The sequence below is a fragment of the Pleurodeles waltl genome, chromosome 9, assembly GCF_031143425.1.
Source record: "Pleurodeles waltl isolate 20211129_DDA chromosome 9, aPleWal1.hap1.20221129, whole genome shotgun sequence".
Classification (NCBI taxonomy): Eukaryota; Metazoa; Chordata; class Amphibia; order Caudata; family Salamandridae; genus Pleurodeles; species Pleurodeles waltl.
In genome coordinates this window covers 777,178,168-777,197,211 of record NC_090448.1, presented here as the reverse complement: position 1 = coordinate 777,197,211, position 19,044 = coordinate 777,178,168, and the positions used below count along the sequence as shown (strand labels likewise).

The following is a 19,044-nucleotide window of genomic DNA, read 5'->3' as shown; positions in this document are numbered from 1 at the left end:
TCAAGCTTATCAAGGCGAGAACAGCTCTATAGAGTTGGTGGGGACCGGAATGGGCCCGGTGGACAGCATCTGGTTCTGTGCTTTAAGGTGGAAAAAGTTAACTGGTTTAATGATGGGCCAACTCTTTTTGGTAGTCCCCCACACAGCATTGACTCATACATAAGGTTCTGATAACAATGTTGACTAAAATTTCTTTTTTGGATTTTAAGAGAGTTAAAAGTTTGGGGGGGCACAGAGGGAGCGGCAAAATGTCCGATTCTTACAAAGTCATCCCTGGCCACTACTACACAGTGCATAAGCAATAACTCTAGACCTTATTCTAGTGTCAAACAGTCTCTAAAATATGAAACCATCTATTCAACTGCTGAACAAATTTCAATTAAATTAATATAATTTAATACAAAAGTGCTGATGTCTATGAATGAGAAAACCAACATTTTGTAATATATCTCTGGGTAGAGAGGTTTGACATAAGCTCTATGCAGGAAACCTGTTTAAGAAAGGAAGAGGAACATCGTTTCAAACATTAAGCATCAGCCAAGACAAAACATAATGGGGTCACCCCACTTACCATAAATCACTGAGATTTATACCAAAAGCCCAAAAATGGTCAAAGAAGGGATTATACTTAATGGTGTCTGAGAATCTACAAGGTAGGTAAATAACGGTAGAGGTGATCTATGCTCTAAACACCCACAAAGACGCTTTTTTGATTCTATTCCTCAACATCCTGGAAGACTTTGCAGAAGGACACATAAGACTATTGGTATTTTATTTTGGTCTGGAACCATGAAAAGGACGATCAGGAACTACTTCCCTTTTCTTTAAAAAAAAAAAACTCAAACATTCACTCAGAGAGATGGGCCTGAGAGATCCATGTTGGGAGCACCACTTGCATCAAATAGATGACACTTTCTTTTAATAATCCCATAGAACATATTGAAGAATTCATTACATCTTAATAAAAAATGCGTATGCCCCGAGTCCAGGACTCTGAACTACCCAATCATCTTTTCTGATCATACTCTGTTAGAGCGGGCCATTAGATGGGTGTAATAACTCCTCTTCCCCTGGGAAAATGGACATTTCCCTCAGTTTTACTCTAGGAACTGTGCTATGTGAGTATAGAAAAGAGTATATTCTCACGTATTTTCAGAACAGCTCCCCAAGTGACACAAACAGTGCTTTAAGGTGGGATGTTTTAAACACAGCCCTACATGGCAGATGGATATGCAAACTAGCACATCTTAAAAAGGATTAGCTCCACTGAGTGTACACTTTTAGCAGAGGAACTCACACAACCTGAGAGACCATAAAATAAACCCCACTATAACCCTACAGCACAAAGTCATGCCCATAAAGGCAAACAATTGGAACCTTGTCACTGTAGGAATATGGCAATATTAATGTTCTACATGTCCTTCTTTTAAATATCATGCACCATACCTTGTCGGCTACAAAGCTTACTTAAAGCAGTCAGTCTTGACAGGGTAGGGCTAAAGCTTTGTGTGTATTGCCAAAATGGTGGATGGCAAATTAGGTGCTGCAGTCCACAAGTGACATTGAACTCACAGGCCCTGGGTGCACTTTCTATGTAAAGGAAAGTTAAATGTGTCAATTAGGAATAAACCAATTTAACCATGTTTAAAGGGAAAACACAGGCACTTTTCTGCTGGGATAAAATACACAGAGTTCTAAAGCCAAGAAAAATATAAGATCCAGCAAAAGGCAAAACCATGCAGAAAAGTGAATTTCATACACTTGCCAACTGATGAACTTAGAAAACTGAGATCACTTTCCTAAGCTGAAACCAAACTTTGTACAGGAAAGGCAGAAAAACAGGTACACCTTTGGTCTAGCAACTCAGGATCAAGAGCAAACAAACATATATTAAGGTCATTTAGTTATTCTCTGGCCAAATAACATCCACCAAAATTAAAATATCGAAACCTTCTGAGACTTTTACATTTTGGTTTACACTGCAAACCACCATTGTGGAATCTAACCAAGATAAATACCTCCCTAAGGTCACGAAGGGAAAATCAAGATGCATTTTGTGTGCCCCACCTCTGAAGAGAAAGTATTAGAAGTCAACAAAACATTAAAACTTCACAAATCCAGAGGCCCGAAGGGTATGCCACTAATTTATTTAAAGTGTTCCTGACAACATTTAGCCCAAATTTAGTCCCTCTGTTTAACTCCATTAAAGAAGATAAAAGGATTTCCTGATAAGGAAAGCTCACAGTTCCCTTATTCACGAAATGGGTAGAGACACACCTCACAATGCTCTTCTTACAGGGCTATGGAATGTAGATCAGTCACGGCTCGCACCAACGAGAAGGGGTGATGCGGTGCACAGGGGGTGGGTGTAAATAAAAACTAAATAAATAAAAGAAAAACACTTACCTCCTCTGCCGCGCGCTGCTCCTCTGTCCGTCGTCGCTGCTGCAGGCACAGGATCCCAGTCTGCTCTGCGGCCAATCCTGACGGTGCTCAAAGCAGCGTCAGGATTGGCTGGGAGCACCCAGTTAGGGCACTCCCAGGCAGACTGGGAGCCTGTGCAGGCTCTCTCAAGCCCAGAAACTGTGTTGCTGGGCTTGAGAAAGCCTACTGCGCATGTGTGTTTGGCTGCCCTGAGACGGCCGGCCAAACATACATGCACTGTGAGACGGAGTGCTGAGCACTCCTCCTTGCTGCTCTTCACCCTGTGGCCCGCCCCTTTAAAAGAAAAGGATAACGAACAAAGGTTTTGCAGCTGCCGCTACTGGCAAGGGGGGTGACACTTCTCTACCCTAATGGAGGAACCTTCCCTGATGTAGATGGCAAGGTGTATATACTAAAATTTGAGCTAATAGACAGGGCACAATATTCCCCAAATAAATACCTCTGCATCAATCAAGCTTTTTAGGCATTAGGCAGCCCCACAATATTAAGAGGGTGGTCCACCTGATTGAAAAAGCTAATAAGAATATACAAGCAATATTGGCATCACTTGAAGCAGAAAAATCTTTCTGAGATGTGGACCGCTGCTTCCAATCTTAAATATTAGAGGAACTTATGTTTAGGCTGGTTTGTCGTTTCCATGGTTGTGACCGATCACTACGCCTCTACATCATGAATTTTGGTAAATGGGAACCTTTCACCATTCACTCTGGTACATGGAACCTGGGATGCCCCCTCTCTCTGCTGCTTTTTCCTTTTAGTATAGAATTGTTTCAACCAAAATTAGTAGGGTTGGGAATATAAGTGACATTCCTTTGAGTCAAACTGAACCTAATGGTACACTGTTTCCAGACAATGTCTTGCTATCTTTAACTGCTTGTGCAGACTCACTGTGCACTTACAGCTTTCTCTTGGTGAATATGAGGTGCTTTGCTTTCCTAAACTGTCTGAAGGTCTGGTTTTGCCAGATTTTATACCACAAAGCTTCCCGGTTCTGAGTCATAGCAGATTGGTCGCTGAGAGAATCAAACCAGCACTGGATGGGCATGGGCAGGGCAATAGTGGGAAAAACTATTTGGGACCTAATTTGGAAACCTAAGATTGATAGACTTAACGCATACATTAGCATCCTACCAAATCTGCATTCACTGTTTGGCGCAATCAGACCCAAAAAATTGGAATTGGACCTGTTTTCCCTCACAGCAAACCCACATACATCAAAACCCAACATTTACACCAGCTCTCAAGCTGTGGCCATTTGAGAAATGAAAAGAAAGCAACTGTTTAACTACCGCAGGCATGTTCGTGGTCAAGAGGTCCTCAGCTTTAAATCCTATATGAGGACATTTCATTTAAATGAGAATTAACATGATTTATTTCACCCAGCCGAGACACTGGGTCATTCATCTCCCCTCAACAAGGACGCTAGGGAGCTTATACCTACAGATACAATTTTGTTAAATTCTCAGGAAGCATTAATGGCTGAATCACTGCTTTTTACAACATCCTTTTAATACGTGACCCTCTGCCTCTGCCAGAGCACTGGAACAAGCTAAGTGGGTCAGGGGCAGGAGAATAAAGTAGAGCATACTATTGCAAGATGTTAGTAAAAATGCCTGAAGCATACTAATGGTACCTCTCTGCAGTTAACCTTAACAACTTGCACCTACAGGTCAGTGTTTTATTCTTTTGAGGCTGCAGCTTTCTATGAGATTTTAAAATGCATGATGTGACTTAAATATCAAATACTGGGCAAAAATGCTGGCTGCAATGGAAAAGATACTGGCCTACACCATACTGGTAGATCTCTCATTCCTGCTCCTCTCAAACAAAAGGAGGTTGCATCTTGTTGTAGAATTGTTTTGGGTAGTGAAGATTTTCCTACCTTCTTCCTGGAAGAAGAAAGATCCTCTTCCTCTGTGCCTGTTGCAGCTGTGCCTTTACAACTTTCTAGAGATATAGGCCCATATTTATACTTTTTTAGCGCTGAATTTGCGTCGTTTTTTTATGTAAAATCGGCGCTAATTTACAAAATACAATTGTATTTTGTAAGTTTGCGCTGCTTTTGTATAAAAAAATGGCGCAAATACTGCGCTAAAAAAAGTATAAATATGGGCCATAGAGTCTTTCAAGCGCTATTGCTGACAACTATAAAAACTTCAAATCTGTCAGAGGTCCTCTGGTGGAATTTCTTTCCGAGGGGATATCAATGGCTTCTTGACCAACTCGCGTACAAGCTTTGAATCTATTTCATTATTGAGAATCCACTTTTGAAGTGTAAAGAGTGGTTTTATAAATATATAAGAGTTTAAAGAATTAGAGAATAGGACACCACTAATAAAGGATTTGGGGTTAACCATAATTTGAGGAAGAACACTTTTAGATGTATATTTTACTGATTGATTAATGCAACCCCCTCTTAGCCTTTTGTTCTCTTCCCCTAGCCAGGGAAGAGGGCCAGTGTTATGATCATTACTCGAGATACATACTCATTTGAATTGCTATATGAGAGAAAATTATATACATTTTAGCAAACCTACTGTAGGGATGGAAAAGTCTCATTGTGATAGACATGCACCCTCCCCAGATTGTCCCAATTGTAAATATATCTGGATCCCTGATGCTGATTTTTGTTGTCATGGATGAACACAGACCGTGCACCATGACATAGGGCTGGCTCATGGATTGTGTTTTGTTTGGACCAGGAGAGGCACCCAAAGTGCTAATAATAATGAAAGATCACTGCCTTTTCCAGGAGTAAAGCAGCACGAGCACAATGGTGGCAGCATACCATGTAGTGATTACTTTTTACCTTTGTCAATGGATCGAGGTCTACAGACTCACTTATTTAAACCTAAGCTGCTGTGTGCTTATCTCATCATTGGCCTACATTGGTTTACTGTAGTGCTGCACAGTGCATGTGTGTTATGTCTGTGTTGGGTGTATGTGTGCCTGTGATTGGTACAATACAAGGGAGATGTAGTGATGTGCAGTGTATGTGTGTGTGTGGGTGGGTGGGTGTGTGTGCGTGCGTGTGTGACATGCATGTGCTGGGTACATGTCCGCCTGTGAATGGTACAATGCGTGGGAAATTCTGGGTCCTATTTTGGGAGACCTAGGACTAACTGGAGTAAAATGAGAAGGTAGAGGAATCCCCTCGAGACAGATTTGGGGATTGCTACATTCTTGTGAGATGGGTAGGACACAGTTGTGAAGGGAGACCCAGGAACTTCAGCATACTTCAAAGGCTGCTCTTTGATTCAGAGAAAGGTCACTGGGATGTGGCCTGGTCACATCTCAGGAAGGCAATGGGGCTGATAGGAGAATCAAAAAGCGTAGGGCTAAGGTCCTGGGGTAACCTTTTGACACACATATCACTGTGGCTGACACCCAGGTAGAAACCTCGAGTCACTGCCATGGCCTGTGCTGTGGGGCTATCAGATCTGAAGTTGCTCCTGGTGTTAAAGACCATTTTCTGGAGGAAGGGCAGAACTGACAAGAGGCACTTCAGATGGAAGCCGATCCCAACATAAACTTCAAAGATTCGGAATATAAATCACCTTTGGTGTCACATTTGGTGTATTGTAAAGAAGGAGTGCTTCAGGCCCAGGAAATTGTCAACTGTCAGGCAGCCAGTTGGGCTGTGCGAGGAGGAGAAGCTCTGCAAGACTTCTGCCTTAGACCAGGACTGGGGGCCAAGGCCTGCCAGTCTCCCAGCTGGGTGAGTGGACATCACCTAAGGAATTCAAGATCACATGCCCCTGGGGCACCAGTGCCTGCCTGCTTGGCAAGACCAATGTGCCCTGTAAAGAGGAGGAGAGTGTTAGAGGGAGTGAGGTACTGTAGGGGATCCTGGCGATTGGATCCCTGTAGTGAGGTGTGAGGAGAAAAATGCTGCATTGATCTGGTCACTGCGTGTGTGCAGGTTAAAGTTGGTGACCCTAGTATGGAAGTGGGGTGTAGCTGTGAAGTGATCCGTGAACTTCGCTGCACCGATCGGGTCGCTGAGCATGTACAGGTTTGAAGTCGGCAACCCCATATGCCTGGTGATGTCACTGTGAAGATTGATGCTGTGACAATTGGGCCATAGCCCATGTGCAAAGTGAGGAAGGTGACCCTGTATTCCAAGGAGGCACTGGGAAAAGTCAAGGATCTGTTTGAAATTGTCATTTAGAAGGAAGAAGCCACTGTGGTGACCCATGCGGTCCAAAGCCCGGACTGAGGACCAGTACCAGAAGCATCAAATCCCTCTACACCTGTGGAGAGAATCTTAGAAAACTTGCCAGCATTGGGGGAGTATTAAGGACCCCCACAGACGCTGCCTTGCAGGAAAGCATTGAGGAACTTGAGGAGTCCCAACTGCTGCTCCTCCAGGGCCACATGTCAAGAACTCACTGGAGAAAGGGGGTGGGCTTAGAGACCCCAGTTGTGCAGGTCCTGCTGGTATAGGCATTCTGGCACATGTAGGATTTATGGGCCAGAGTGCCCCGGGGGAACTTCATCCCCAAATAGCACTTCAGCCCTGAAATACTTTTGACCATAATAAGAGTCGGAGGGTGACTCCTGAAACTCGGGCTACTGGTGGGGCTTAACCTGATTGTCACTTATCGTGAATGGGGAATAGCCACTAGTGAGAGTGAAGTGGGACTCAGGAACCCACCCGTTACAACACTAGAGCCCTGACCTCAGGGGATTGTGTGTTTTGATACTCCTTTTTCCATAAAATGAAGTATTTAACAGAACAATCATTTATTGTTGCTGCTGAATGTATTTTGAGTTTTGAGATGGTGTTCACCTGTCCCCGTGTCTACCTTCTACCTCCCCCACAAACGCTCTGGGGCCACACTATCACTAAGAGTGAAGTGCTGAAGAGGCACTTGGCCCAGTTGCTCAGGAACCACAGTAGATCGGACCCTGGGATATCAGGAGTAAAAGGCCTCAATCTCCATAGTTGGGATCAGTAGTTTCTGCTTGCCTCGTAGCCTTAGGGTTCTGAAAACTGACTCTGAAAACATTTCAGTTATGTGTATATATACTATGGTGCAAACATTCAATCAAAACGACATGCTTAAAAATATGTGAAATTATCTAACAGTTGGTCCTAATCTTGTATTTGCCAAGTTTTTCAATCAATAAATGATAAATAAAGGAATGTGTTTGAATAAGGGGAACATTTTCCCTTCGTCTAATGTGGATTTGTGGACCCTCTGAAAGTCTGTGATTTTGAACTTAGTAGTTGGCTGAAAGTGATTTGTTGCAGTGGCCATTACAGGATGCACATCAGTTAGGCCTCCATCTTGGATAAAAGTGTCACAGTATATGAAAGGCATAGAATGGGCATTCCCTCAGTTCATGGTACATTTATTTGGATAACAGATAGTCACAAACCCCCATATTTGTTGTAGGTGCCACCAGTCTGAAAATTTGGATACACAGATCCAGAGCTTGTAATCCAGGTCATGGATCATGGAATCAGTATACTTCAATCCAGGCCCAAATCCTCAAATCCACTCCCAAATGCAAGGTTCCTGACCCACAGATTTAAAAGAACACAAGAAAAACCTACAAGTTGCTGTGCATTGCTATAGGCCATCATCAGCTACTTTGTAGGAGGAGCCCTGGGCCCATGTTATAGGCCTACCCATGCTGCCAGAGTCACTGCACCCAGACAGCTAATTTGAGTGGGATGGGACCCTGCACCCACAGCCTGCTGTACACGGCCTCTGGTCAGGCACAGTTACTTTGGTGGGTTGGGGCCTGACCGCTAGACCTGACATCTAGCCTGGATCTTTGCAGAGAGCCTGCTGTGTATGTGGCCAAAAGCCCCACACGGCTGCTTTGGCCTAGATGAAGGCTGGCACATCATACAGCCATATGATAGTCCCTCCATTCAGAGGCTGCTGGCCACAGCAGAATGTGTGTTCAGTTGGCTTGGGTAGGATGGGAGTGAGTGCAGTATTTCGTAAAATAAATAGCTTTGTAAAAAGTATGTAATGACTCTCTTTACTCTGATAAAATTAACAAGTATTGATTAAACCTTTAAGAATTCCATTGAAAGGCACAGTTACATTTCCATTATGGTAACAATGCAAAATCCACTACATTTTCCCATTTGTGGTTTACTTCACAAACCATATCTCACACCTTTTTCAAGTGCTGCTTATGACCATAGATAGATAGATAGATAGATAGATAGATAGATAGATAGATAGATAGATAGATAGATAGATAGATAGATAGATAGATAGATAGATAGATCCAAGCTACAAGGAGGGCATCAGTCTGCATTTGTATTATACCAACCCAAATTTGACATGCTGTACCTAGAAGGGTGTGGTATGCGTGGCTTAGTTAAGACTTATTTGTAACATAAAAGGATGATGGACAGAGTGCTGAACAATGCAAACACCCCCACCCAGTCAAAGATCTGGGTTTAATCCATTGTCCTTGTGCTCACCATGCCACCCCAGTATGAACCCAGACTTATTTGTAACCAGGATGTAATTGGGAGGAAGTGTGGTGTTATGTACTCATATCATCCCAGCAGATAACTTCCTTGGACCCATACAGAATCTAGACGTATTCCAATAAGACAGGAGAAAGACCCTACTCACTGCACTCGCTGGCAACACCTTAGGTCCTTCCTTCATTTGAAGACGATCTTTCATACCACAGTTCTCATCGAAAGATAAGAAAATACACCACATCACCCTCCCTATATAGCTGTATAGCACACCTTGGCAGGCTATACCAACCATAAAAGGCCCGCTCTAGGCCAGAGCCGATGGCGAGGGCCCTTAACAAGGGAGCGGGCCTTTAATTGCTGGTATAACCCAGCTATGGCAGGCTGAAAGACTATTGATACATTCCGCCCCTAGAGGGCAGAATGTTCTAATTAGTAAAACAAAGGTGTCACAGAGCCCGAGGGGGTTGAAATCCCCTGTGCTCTGTGCAGCCTTTATTCACAGCAACAGCTGTGGAAGACAAACATTGGAATATTGGAGCTCTGGGTTTCTACCAGCCATTAGAAGCCCGGAACACTTCATTGTCTTCAATGGAGTGCTCAACACTCAAAGTTTCTAATATAGTTTTATAGCCCACCGTAGTGGGCTATACTGGCCATAAAAAGCCCACTCCATCATGAAAGGCCTGAGCCGAAAGTGAGGATCTTTTACAAGGGAGCAGGACTTTAATGCCAGTATAACCCAGCTATGGAAGGCTATAAGGCTGTTAGAACATTTTGCAACTACAAGGCAGAATGTTCTAATATAGCCTTAGAACTCACTGTAGCGGGCTCTACCGGCCATTAAAGGCCTGCTCCTTTAACAAGGGAGAGGGCCTTTAATGGCCCGTTGAGCCCGCTACGGGGGCAGAATGTTCTATTAAATAAAACAAATTCCTCACGAAGCCCGAGGGGATTAAAATCCCCTCGGGCTCCGTGATGCTTTGTTCACAGCTGTTGCTGTGAACAAAGAGAATATTGGAATGTTGGCTCTGGGCTTCTACCAGCCAGTAAAATCCCGGAGCACTCCATTGTCTGCAAGGGAGATCCGAACATTCTAATGTTCTAATAAATAAAACAAAGGCCTCTCAACAATGGAATGTTTCAGCACCGGGCTTTTACCAGCCATCAGGAGCCTGGAGCACTCCATTGTTTTCAGTCTACTCCCAACATTCCAATGTTCTAATAAAGAGTAGTAAACCTCGCAAACAATGATGAAATATGTTCAACTCTCTTACAGATTTATCTAATGATGTTCAAATTCATAAAGCTGATAAAGAAATTGGGTCCCCGCTGAAAAACACTTGCTAGTTTTGGGTATTACTCCTTCCATGTACTTGCTGCATGCCGTTGGAGCAAAAGATGTGTCCTCTTAGGATTTGATGAAGGTGACCACATCTGGGACCACCTTGCATTTTCTCAAGCCAGTGGATTGTTTTTAATAGTAAAAAATAACTCAAAAACGTTATTACACATAAGTGAAAATATTCTTTATTCATAACATGTGGCTTTACTTGTGTGGCACATACTTTTGTGTATTGAATGCAATCGACATTGCAGATGAAGAGTTCCTGGGACTCCACCGCCTCCCAAAGACAATGCCTGCTCAGACGATACATGTAGTCCTTAATGAAAGCCATAGCCAACAGAAGAACTGCGACTGGAGGAAGCTTGGAGTGGCCAACAAGATAAGATATCAGGTATGGAATAAATTCATGACTGCTCTACCCTCTTTACTGGAGCTCTCTGGCTGTCTTTTTGTTTCTTCCTCCTCTTCTTAATTTCTTTTTCTCCTTCCAACACCTTACTTCACACTCACTGGTTTCTTTCGTTCACCTCAACCCTCACTTCTGATTCTGTCTTTCCCTTCATTGCCTTGTGGCAGAAAACCATGGGTGTCATACTCTGGTCTAAGAGACTGTGGACACACTGGGAGAGATACCACTCTTGACACTTGTAGGCAGAACAGTAATCTCTTCTTAGAAGAAGGGCCTATGGAGGTATGAGGGTTTATGGTCAAAGTAAGGAAAAGCTATACCTGTTTTAACAATGGTTATATTGCTAAACTATGGCCCATATTTATACTTTTTTTGCACCGCATTTGCATCACTTTTTGATGTAAAAGTGGCGCAAACTTACAAAATACAATTATATTTTGTAAGTCTGCACCGCTTTTGCATCAAGAAATAATGCAAATGCGGAGCAAAAAAAGTATAAATATGGGCCTATAAGAGAGGAGGGCTGGCTAAGCAAAGGGAATGGTACGAATGGGTGGTTTGAGAAATGAGCAAACACAACAGTAGCTAGAAGGCAGATAAGGCTAAAAGGAGGAGAATACAAAAGGGAATGGAAGGTGAAGCAAGGGGCTGCTCCTGCTGTAAAAAAGGAGGGTAGCACCCAACTTCCCATGAGAAATAAACTCATACAAATTGCAAACATTATTGTTTTGCAGTCAATGTGTGACATTTTCTGTTTCTAGAATTTGAGGAGATAACCCACTACATCTTGGGAAGTGGTAAGCACTCCATCTCTTCTCATGCTCGAAGCTGGCCCTTCATTTCCCAATGGTGCAAATCCTTAAGACAACTACCGTTGCTAGTTCTACTGAGGTGGACTGAATTGCCATCATTGTGGGAAGGAGGATAAGACCAGAAACAGTTGCAGTGTTGGTGCTGATGTTGAATTTATTAACGTCCTGTAAAGATATGATGCACGTGCACCGCTTTACTGTAAATATGAACCTTTCACCACTTTAATTTGTTCCAGGGCCAGTGCGGCTCATGCTGGGCTTGTTCAGCTGCTTCCAATATTGAGTACCTTTGGGGAATAGGAGTAGAACCAAAGAACGTCTCAGTGCAAGGTATGTCTTCTCGGTCACACTGGCAGTATTCTCTTGACTCAAAGTACACTTTACAGACCCCTTGTTCAATTTTAATGTCCCTATTTCCTCTGAGTAACCATTTATTGTTTCTGCCCTAAGTTACAAAGGTCCTATCTTGGCCTGTGTGCCATACGGCACAAAGGTCTCTATGCCCAGCTCGGATAGAATAGGGTATCTCAAGAGCCTTTGTATGTATGTCAGGAAAGTCTAGTTGGACAGCAAGAGTACAGTGAACAAAGGCTAAAAACAATGAGGTACGATTAATGATCGTTTACGGTGTGGCAGCCTTCATTCTGTCTCTTTTACTTCTTCTGAACCTTGTACTTTTTGCCCTCCTCCTCTAACCTTAAGCAAAAGATTGCTTTGTGGAAGGACTTTTAGGGACTCCCTAAAATATGCACCAAGAGACTGACGAATGTGATTTTAAGAAAACGTCCCAAAATTGTAATTGCTTTATAACGTTTAATTCCTGTAAATTTTGCATAACATTGGATAAATAGTTCCTGACGCAAACTTCTGGTGTATAAACCAAACTAAAAGACAACTGTCTAAATAGTCATTAAATATCACACTGGCGTGCTGAAACTGGAGGGCCCCTCCTTGCAAAATACATGGAGGGGCCTCCCTTCGGACTCTCTCAGGAGATCTCATGCCAGGTTACTGTGATGAGGGGGCCACTAGTGTTCAGCACCCCGGCCCCACAGCGGCTGTGGGGGGGCCCTGACTGCGTCACTTAGAGTAACTCAGACAGTAATACAATTTGTGTTGGGTCTGGATGCCCCCGGGCCTCAAAGTTGTCGGTATCGGATGATTCCCTTTTTCACCACGAAGTGCACATTTCGTCAAAATCGGGCACCGGGCCACCAATTCGTCTGCAGCATTCCTCGTGTTGGTAGCCCGTTTGGAAAGCATAGACTTTTTCGGGCCATGTATGACCTAGGCTGCATCATGTGTTTCATTTGCAGATATGAAGCAGCTTCCATTTTTTCCATTTCCAGTTTATGTGATGATGTGTCACTAGTTGACACTCGGCCCTGGGGACTTCAGGGTTAAAACTGAAGCGCCCAGGTCAGAAGCCATCTGTGATGCCTTCCCTTGTCATGAGGGGAAGGACCTCGAGGACCTTTGCCAGGCTGAAGAGGTCACACCCACAGGAGCTGCGACTTCTTCAGCCCAGCAAAGTTGAGCTCAGGCAGCCAGGGGTCTGCGCATTCAGCGCATGTCCAGCTCCTGGCTACCTCACCTGAACCCGAAGAGTATCTATCAGGCTGTCTTTTTATTTTCAGCCTGACAGACACTCTTCACATCAAGAAAAAGGTAGAGAGGTGGTCCCTCCGCCAGTATGGGTGGGCCGCTGCTGGGGCACATATAAAACGTTAGAAGAAAAATCTTCTCTCCTACTTTACACCTGCCTCAAGCAGGTATAATGTCCGGGTATAAAGCTCTAAGATTGTTAGTAGATATTGAAACATCTGTGTACGAAGCAAGGAACACACTCTGGACACAAAGTAACGTGTTAGCTGTAGACAGCTTTCAGATGCAGAGTAAATAACAAATTAACACTTTGCGCAGGTTTGTGTCCTTTTTGGTGACAATGAAATCAGTGCATACTGGTCATAAATTTCTCCCCATGTTTTCATAGTTACACAGAATACATGCCCCATCATGGTGCTGCAAAAAACATCACATAAGCAATACTTAATTAACTCTAAATACTGTTACTAAAAACTGAAACACACAAAGAACGAAAGCACACTTACTTCTTGGTTTACTGCTCTTTGTGGTTTCTTCTTCCATCTTCTTGCCTTCTCCCCCTTTTACTCCGTAATAATCCTTAGTTCTCCTGCCGCTTTTCTTTGCTCACCCCTTATTTGCACCATGACTTTTATTTTTCACTTGACAGCACAGCTGTCGGCAAGACTTAATGTTACAATTGTTCTATTGATATATATAGAGTGGACCTTGACTTGTCCTAGAGAAATATTTATCCTTCACCTCATTCTATTGGCTATTTGGTGTATCAATTAGTTTCCTATGAAGTACTTGCATTGCAATTCATGGGGGACTATTCTACATCTCAAATGGTCACCGAATCATCACAAATTAGATTCTTTATCTCATAGATGCTTTATATATATATATATATATATATATATATATATATATATATATATATATAAAAAAACATAAATATATATATATATAAAACACCAACTCCTCCACAATGAGAAGGACATGCTCGGACACTGGTCGTCAGTGCATATGATTAATGAAACAATGCCTCTTCACAACGCGTTTCAGCCGTTGCCTTGATCGCGTATGGGAGGTCTTTTCTGTTTACATATTAAATACCCTCAAAAGGTGAACACAGAAAACAGACTAACATGCACATCTAAAACCACTGCAGAAAAGGTGGCGGCCATCTTGAAATGTCACATATATTGTGTCCTTCAATAAAACTATTTCCAGACCATCTTTATCTTGGCTATAAATACTATATATGTATAAAAAATCATATATATACTTTTTTTTTATCACTGAACAAATTCCTAATCTCTATCCTACAGATGAGCATATCACATATGGCAACAGCATATTATAATCAATGAACTCTAATTTTTTATATTTTCACAACCAGGTTCACCCACCATATTAATATCACAGTTACCAAATGTGCCCAATCCACATTGTCCTACTCCACCTTGCACATTAAAACAACTCAAACCAAGCCAGTCCCAACACCACATAAAAAGATAAACATACTTGATGTGTATAACAACCACAAAAATCATCCATTAGAGGTTCAACTGAGTCAGTCCACTTTACATTATTTAACCCAAATGAACATTAATTTCCTCACTGGAGTTCAAACCCAAGGGACTTAAAGTATCTAATCTAATAATCAGTTTGGATTCTCTCTATTACCCCCTCGTATATTTGACTGAATCTGATCAATGACCACAAAACTCAGCATTCTTTCATCTCCATTGTGTGCTACATGAAAGTGTCTAGCCACAGGGTAGTTATGGTCACAAATGCGGATAGCTCTTATATGTACCAAAACTCTCTTTTTGGTCTTATGTATTGTGCTCCCAACATACAATTTGTTGCAGGGGCACTTTAAGTAATATACACAGAAATCTGTGTTGCAATTGTAATGACCCCTTATCTCATGGGAACTGAGACCATTATCTCTTAGTACATCCATACAATTGACACTATATTTACAAGCTTTACAGCAATTGCAACTGAAAAATCCAGCCGAATTTCATGACATTTATCTTACCTCTTCCCCAGACGTTACTAAATTTTAGCTCAAATCGTCTCTTAGTGACTTACCCTTACGGAAAGTGATCAAAGGCATATTGATAATGGAAGTATCTCAGATAGAATCAATCTGTAGAATATGGCAACTTTTAATGCGAATCTTTCTGACTGAGTGTGCCTGATTTGAGTATGTCGTAATGAATCTCAAGCTTTCATCTAACTTCCGCTCACCAACCTTTGTATGTAGGAGGTCCTCCCTTTTGATATTATCTACTTTATTTTTAGCTTGTTGTATAGTCTTGTTCGTATACCCTCTTTCTAGAAATCTCTTACACATTATCATACTTTCACGCTGATAATCATCCCAAGTACTACAGATTTGCCGTGCTCTTAATAGTTCTCCATATGGAATACTCTCTATGAGCTTAGGTGGATGTGCACTTTTCGCATTCAATAAGCTATTTCCAGCAGTGGCTTTTCTATGCAATCTAGTACTTAAGCTATCACCCTGAACTGTAACCTCTACATCCAAAAATTGGATATGTTTAATGCTATGCTGCTCACTAAGCCGGATATTGTTCTCCTTTTCATTCAAAACCCCCACAAACCTAGATAGATCACATTCATCACCTTTCCAGATCACAAAAATGTGGTCTACATAACGCACAACATCACTACTTTATCCTCTTAGTCTGGTACATTAATGGATACTTGCTCCTCCCACCAGCCCATAAATAGATTAGCATAACTGGGCATGAAGCAAGTACCCATCGCTGTTCCCTGTATCTGTCTGTACACCTGATTGTCAAACAAGAAAAAAATATTTTGAGGCAGTAGCTGATCATATCACAGATCATCTCTGTATGTAACAAATAAGATATCGATCTAGCTCTCATATAGTGTTGAAGGGCCATAGTCCTAGGCCATGTTGAATACATGTATAAAGACTTGTAACATCCATAGTTAATAACATGTAGTCATCATCTCATCGTACACCATCAATCAATTAAAAAAAATTGAGTCATGTCTTTCACATATGATGGAAGACCTTCAACAAATGGTCTAAGAAAATAATCTATATATCTTGAGGTGTTCTCGAGTAGAGAACCAATAGCAGACACAATAGGCCTACCTGGCGGAATTGTCTTACTTTTATGTAACTTGGGTAAAAGATACAGCATAGGAATAATCGGATGGTCACATTTTAAAATACAAAATTCCTCCCAATTCAATAAATCTTTTTCTCTCCAATCAACCAGTAACTCATAGTAGAGGGCATTGGCTGACTTCACCTCCGACATCTTTACTTTTATGTAACATTTGACATCTTTCAGCTGTCTCTCACCCTTCACGATATTTTGACTTTTGTCCAAAATCACTACATTCCCTCCCTTATCAGATTGATGAATTACAATGCTAGTATCATTTTGCAACCTTTGAAGAGCCGTCTCCTGTGTATTAGAGAGGTTGTCATATTGCCTGTTTCTTGATTCATATCTGATTTTTTTCAATTGTTTAATGACATCCCTCTCAAATACCTCTATGGCCTCACATTGTACCACAGGTAAAAAAACATCAATTTTGATCTAAAATAAGTGGGTCATGCTGAATCTGTCTCAATTTCTAAGTTATCCAAATTCATGATCGGATCCCCATGAGCATTTATGTTATCATGTAAGATGGACAGTGTGTGTAACAGTTCTATATCAGAAATACATAAACTGCTAACTGCACATTTGTCTAGAGCATGAGGTTCTTCAGTCACTTTCGTCTTATACATTTTTTTTTTATTTCAATTTCCTGACAAAGTGGAAAAGGTCAATCCTTGTTTGAACATAGTCTAAATCCTTAGTTGGACAAAATGATAAGCCTAATGCCAATAGGTTTCTTCCTTCATCAGTTAATACCCTACTGGATAGGTTCACCACAGTCATTATATTCCTTTCCCACTCTCTGTATACATGTCATCATATTTCCGATGAAATGTTAAGCTCCTTCTTGACTTATAATCCTTAAAGCCTCTATATATTTATATTCACTGCAGCAGGTTTTTTTAATGCAAGCATGGCCTGTTGGCTTTGGAGGTACTTGCTAAATCTTGCATACTTATGTTGTCACCATCTTTTCTCAGCCTGTGATAGATACACAATATAAATATACATGTGTATATTTACTCATATGTATACTTACTACTACATGTAGGTGTAAGGCTACACTTTTTTGCTGCCCACCTTTCAGATTGTAGATTCCCACTGAACTGTAAGCTTACATGTTTCAACTCCCTCAGTTCATTGGATGTAAACATGCAAGACCGAATTTACATGTTACCTTTAGTAACTTTTCACACATAGGTGGATATCTTTGCTACAGTGGTCAAGTTCTCCCAGTGGGAAAGTATAGGGAAATGTAATCTATTCATTTTTATAGAAAATTATAATATTTTAATAGGAAAAAATGAAAATAATGTAAAATAATAATGTTTAACCCACAACTAAATTTAACTGTATTAATTGATATTTAAATATATTAATATTTAAATAAAATAAAAAATTACACCCTCATTAGCATTTTCATTTTTAATTAAGATATTCCATTAATTAAAAGCTATGTTCTCAAATAATGCACATTATTTTAAAAATGTTATTAAAAGTTTTAAACATATTTTAATTTGTTTTATTATATATTTTTATACAATTTAGCCATGAATTTAACACTAATACATATGTTAGTGTTGCGTTATCAGTTTGATTGTTTTGAAATTATTTCCTGTAGGGTGTTATTTTAAGGCCATGTCTCCATTATTTTCTATGGGAGTGTTTTGGAGAACCTGTGAGGGGTCATATATGGTACTTGACTTACACTAAAGCTGGCTACAGAACATTTAGGGCAATTTTGGCATATTTAGAGCATCAGTAAATTTAGGATTGATGTTTGTGAATAGCAATGGCCTTACTATCTTGTGGGTGTGACTGTACTAGCATGCCCCTCCCAAAACCATTCCCTACATTTCCCTGAACCTTTCCCATTTTTGAGTAATTATTTCCGATTTTCAACCACTTCCCCTAGCGCCTCAAACATTTACACCTAAATCATATACTCACTTGTCTGGAGACCTCTGCGTAAAAAAATAAAAGAAAGTCAGATGGTGAGGTCACCGAGATTTGTGATTAGCATTTAATATTACATGAGTAGTAATAGTATTACTGCACTCCTACTTCATACACCACAAAATGCAGTTTGTGAATAGGCTCCCCTATGTTTCAATGTTTCACTTTCACTTTCACTTTCTTATATTCTGTTTAATTCGTTTTTGTTTGATAACCCCATTTTCATGCTTTCATTCTCTTTTAACACTTTTAGTTTTCTTACCCTTTTGTGTTTTCTAATATTCTTTCGATAACCACAGCCTATGTTCCTCTAGCACACTGAGATACTAGGCCTAACTTTTCACCTTACCTTGTCATTCCTTTTTCTATGACCATCTTATGTGTTCTGTTATGTTACCCTTGTTTGAATATAATTTTCCTTTCTTTAACATACATTATCTCGCCTTCATTTGTTCTGCCATCTTTTATTCACTTCCTTTTAACTGTATTTTCACCCATTTCAGTACTAAGGGCCTCATTATAAGTTTGGCAGAGGGGATTACTCTGTCACAAACGTGAGGGATATCTTGCCTTCCATATTACAAGTTCCATACGATATAATCAACTTGTAATACGGCAGACGGGATATCCGTCACATTTGTGCAGAGTAATCCCCTCTGCCAAACTTGTAACAAGGCCCTTAATGTTGAGTTCTTTTGGCTGCTTGTTTTCCTGTGCTGGTTTATCACACGTTTTCCTTCTCACCTTATGTATCCTATCATTATTTCTTTTTTTTTCTTTCACCGTTCTCTGAAATATCTGTGGTAGAGGCTCATCCTCTTTTGTTCTCAATCTCACTTGTCTCT

At 41.1% G+C, this 19,044-nt stretch overlaps 1 protein-coding gene across 1 annotated transcript in view; it reads left to right on the top strand.

Annotated features, from left to right (window-relative positions):
- LOC138259744 (cathepsin W-like) overlaps positions 1–19,044 on the top strand; it is a 233,480-nt gene that overhangs the window by 17,176 nt on the left and 197,260 nt on the right. The window contains exons 4-5 of the mRNA XM_069207635.1: positions 10,505–10,644; positions 11,711–11,804. Coding sequence (XP_069063736.1) covers positions 10,505–10,644; positions 11,711–11,804 — 234 coding nt within the window. The remainder of the gene's footprint in view (positions 1–10,504; positions 10,645–11,710; positions 11,805–19,044) is intronic.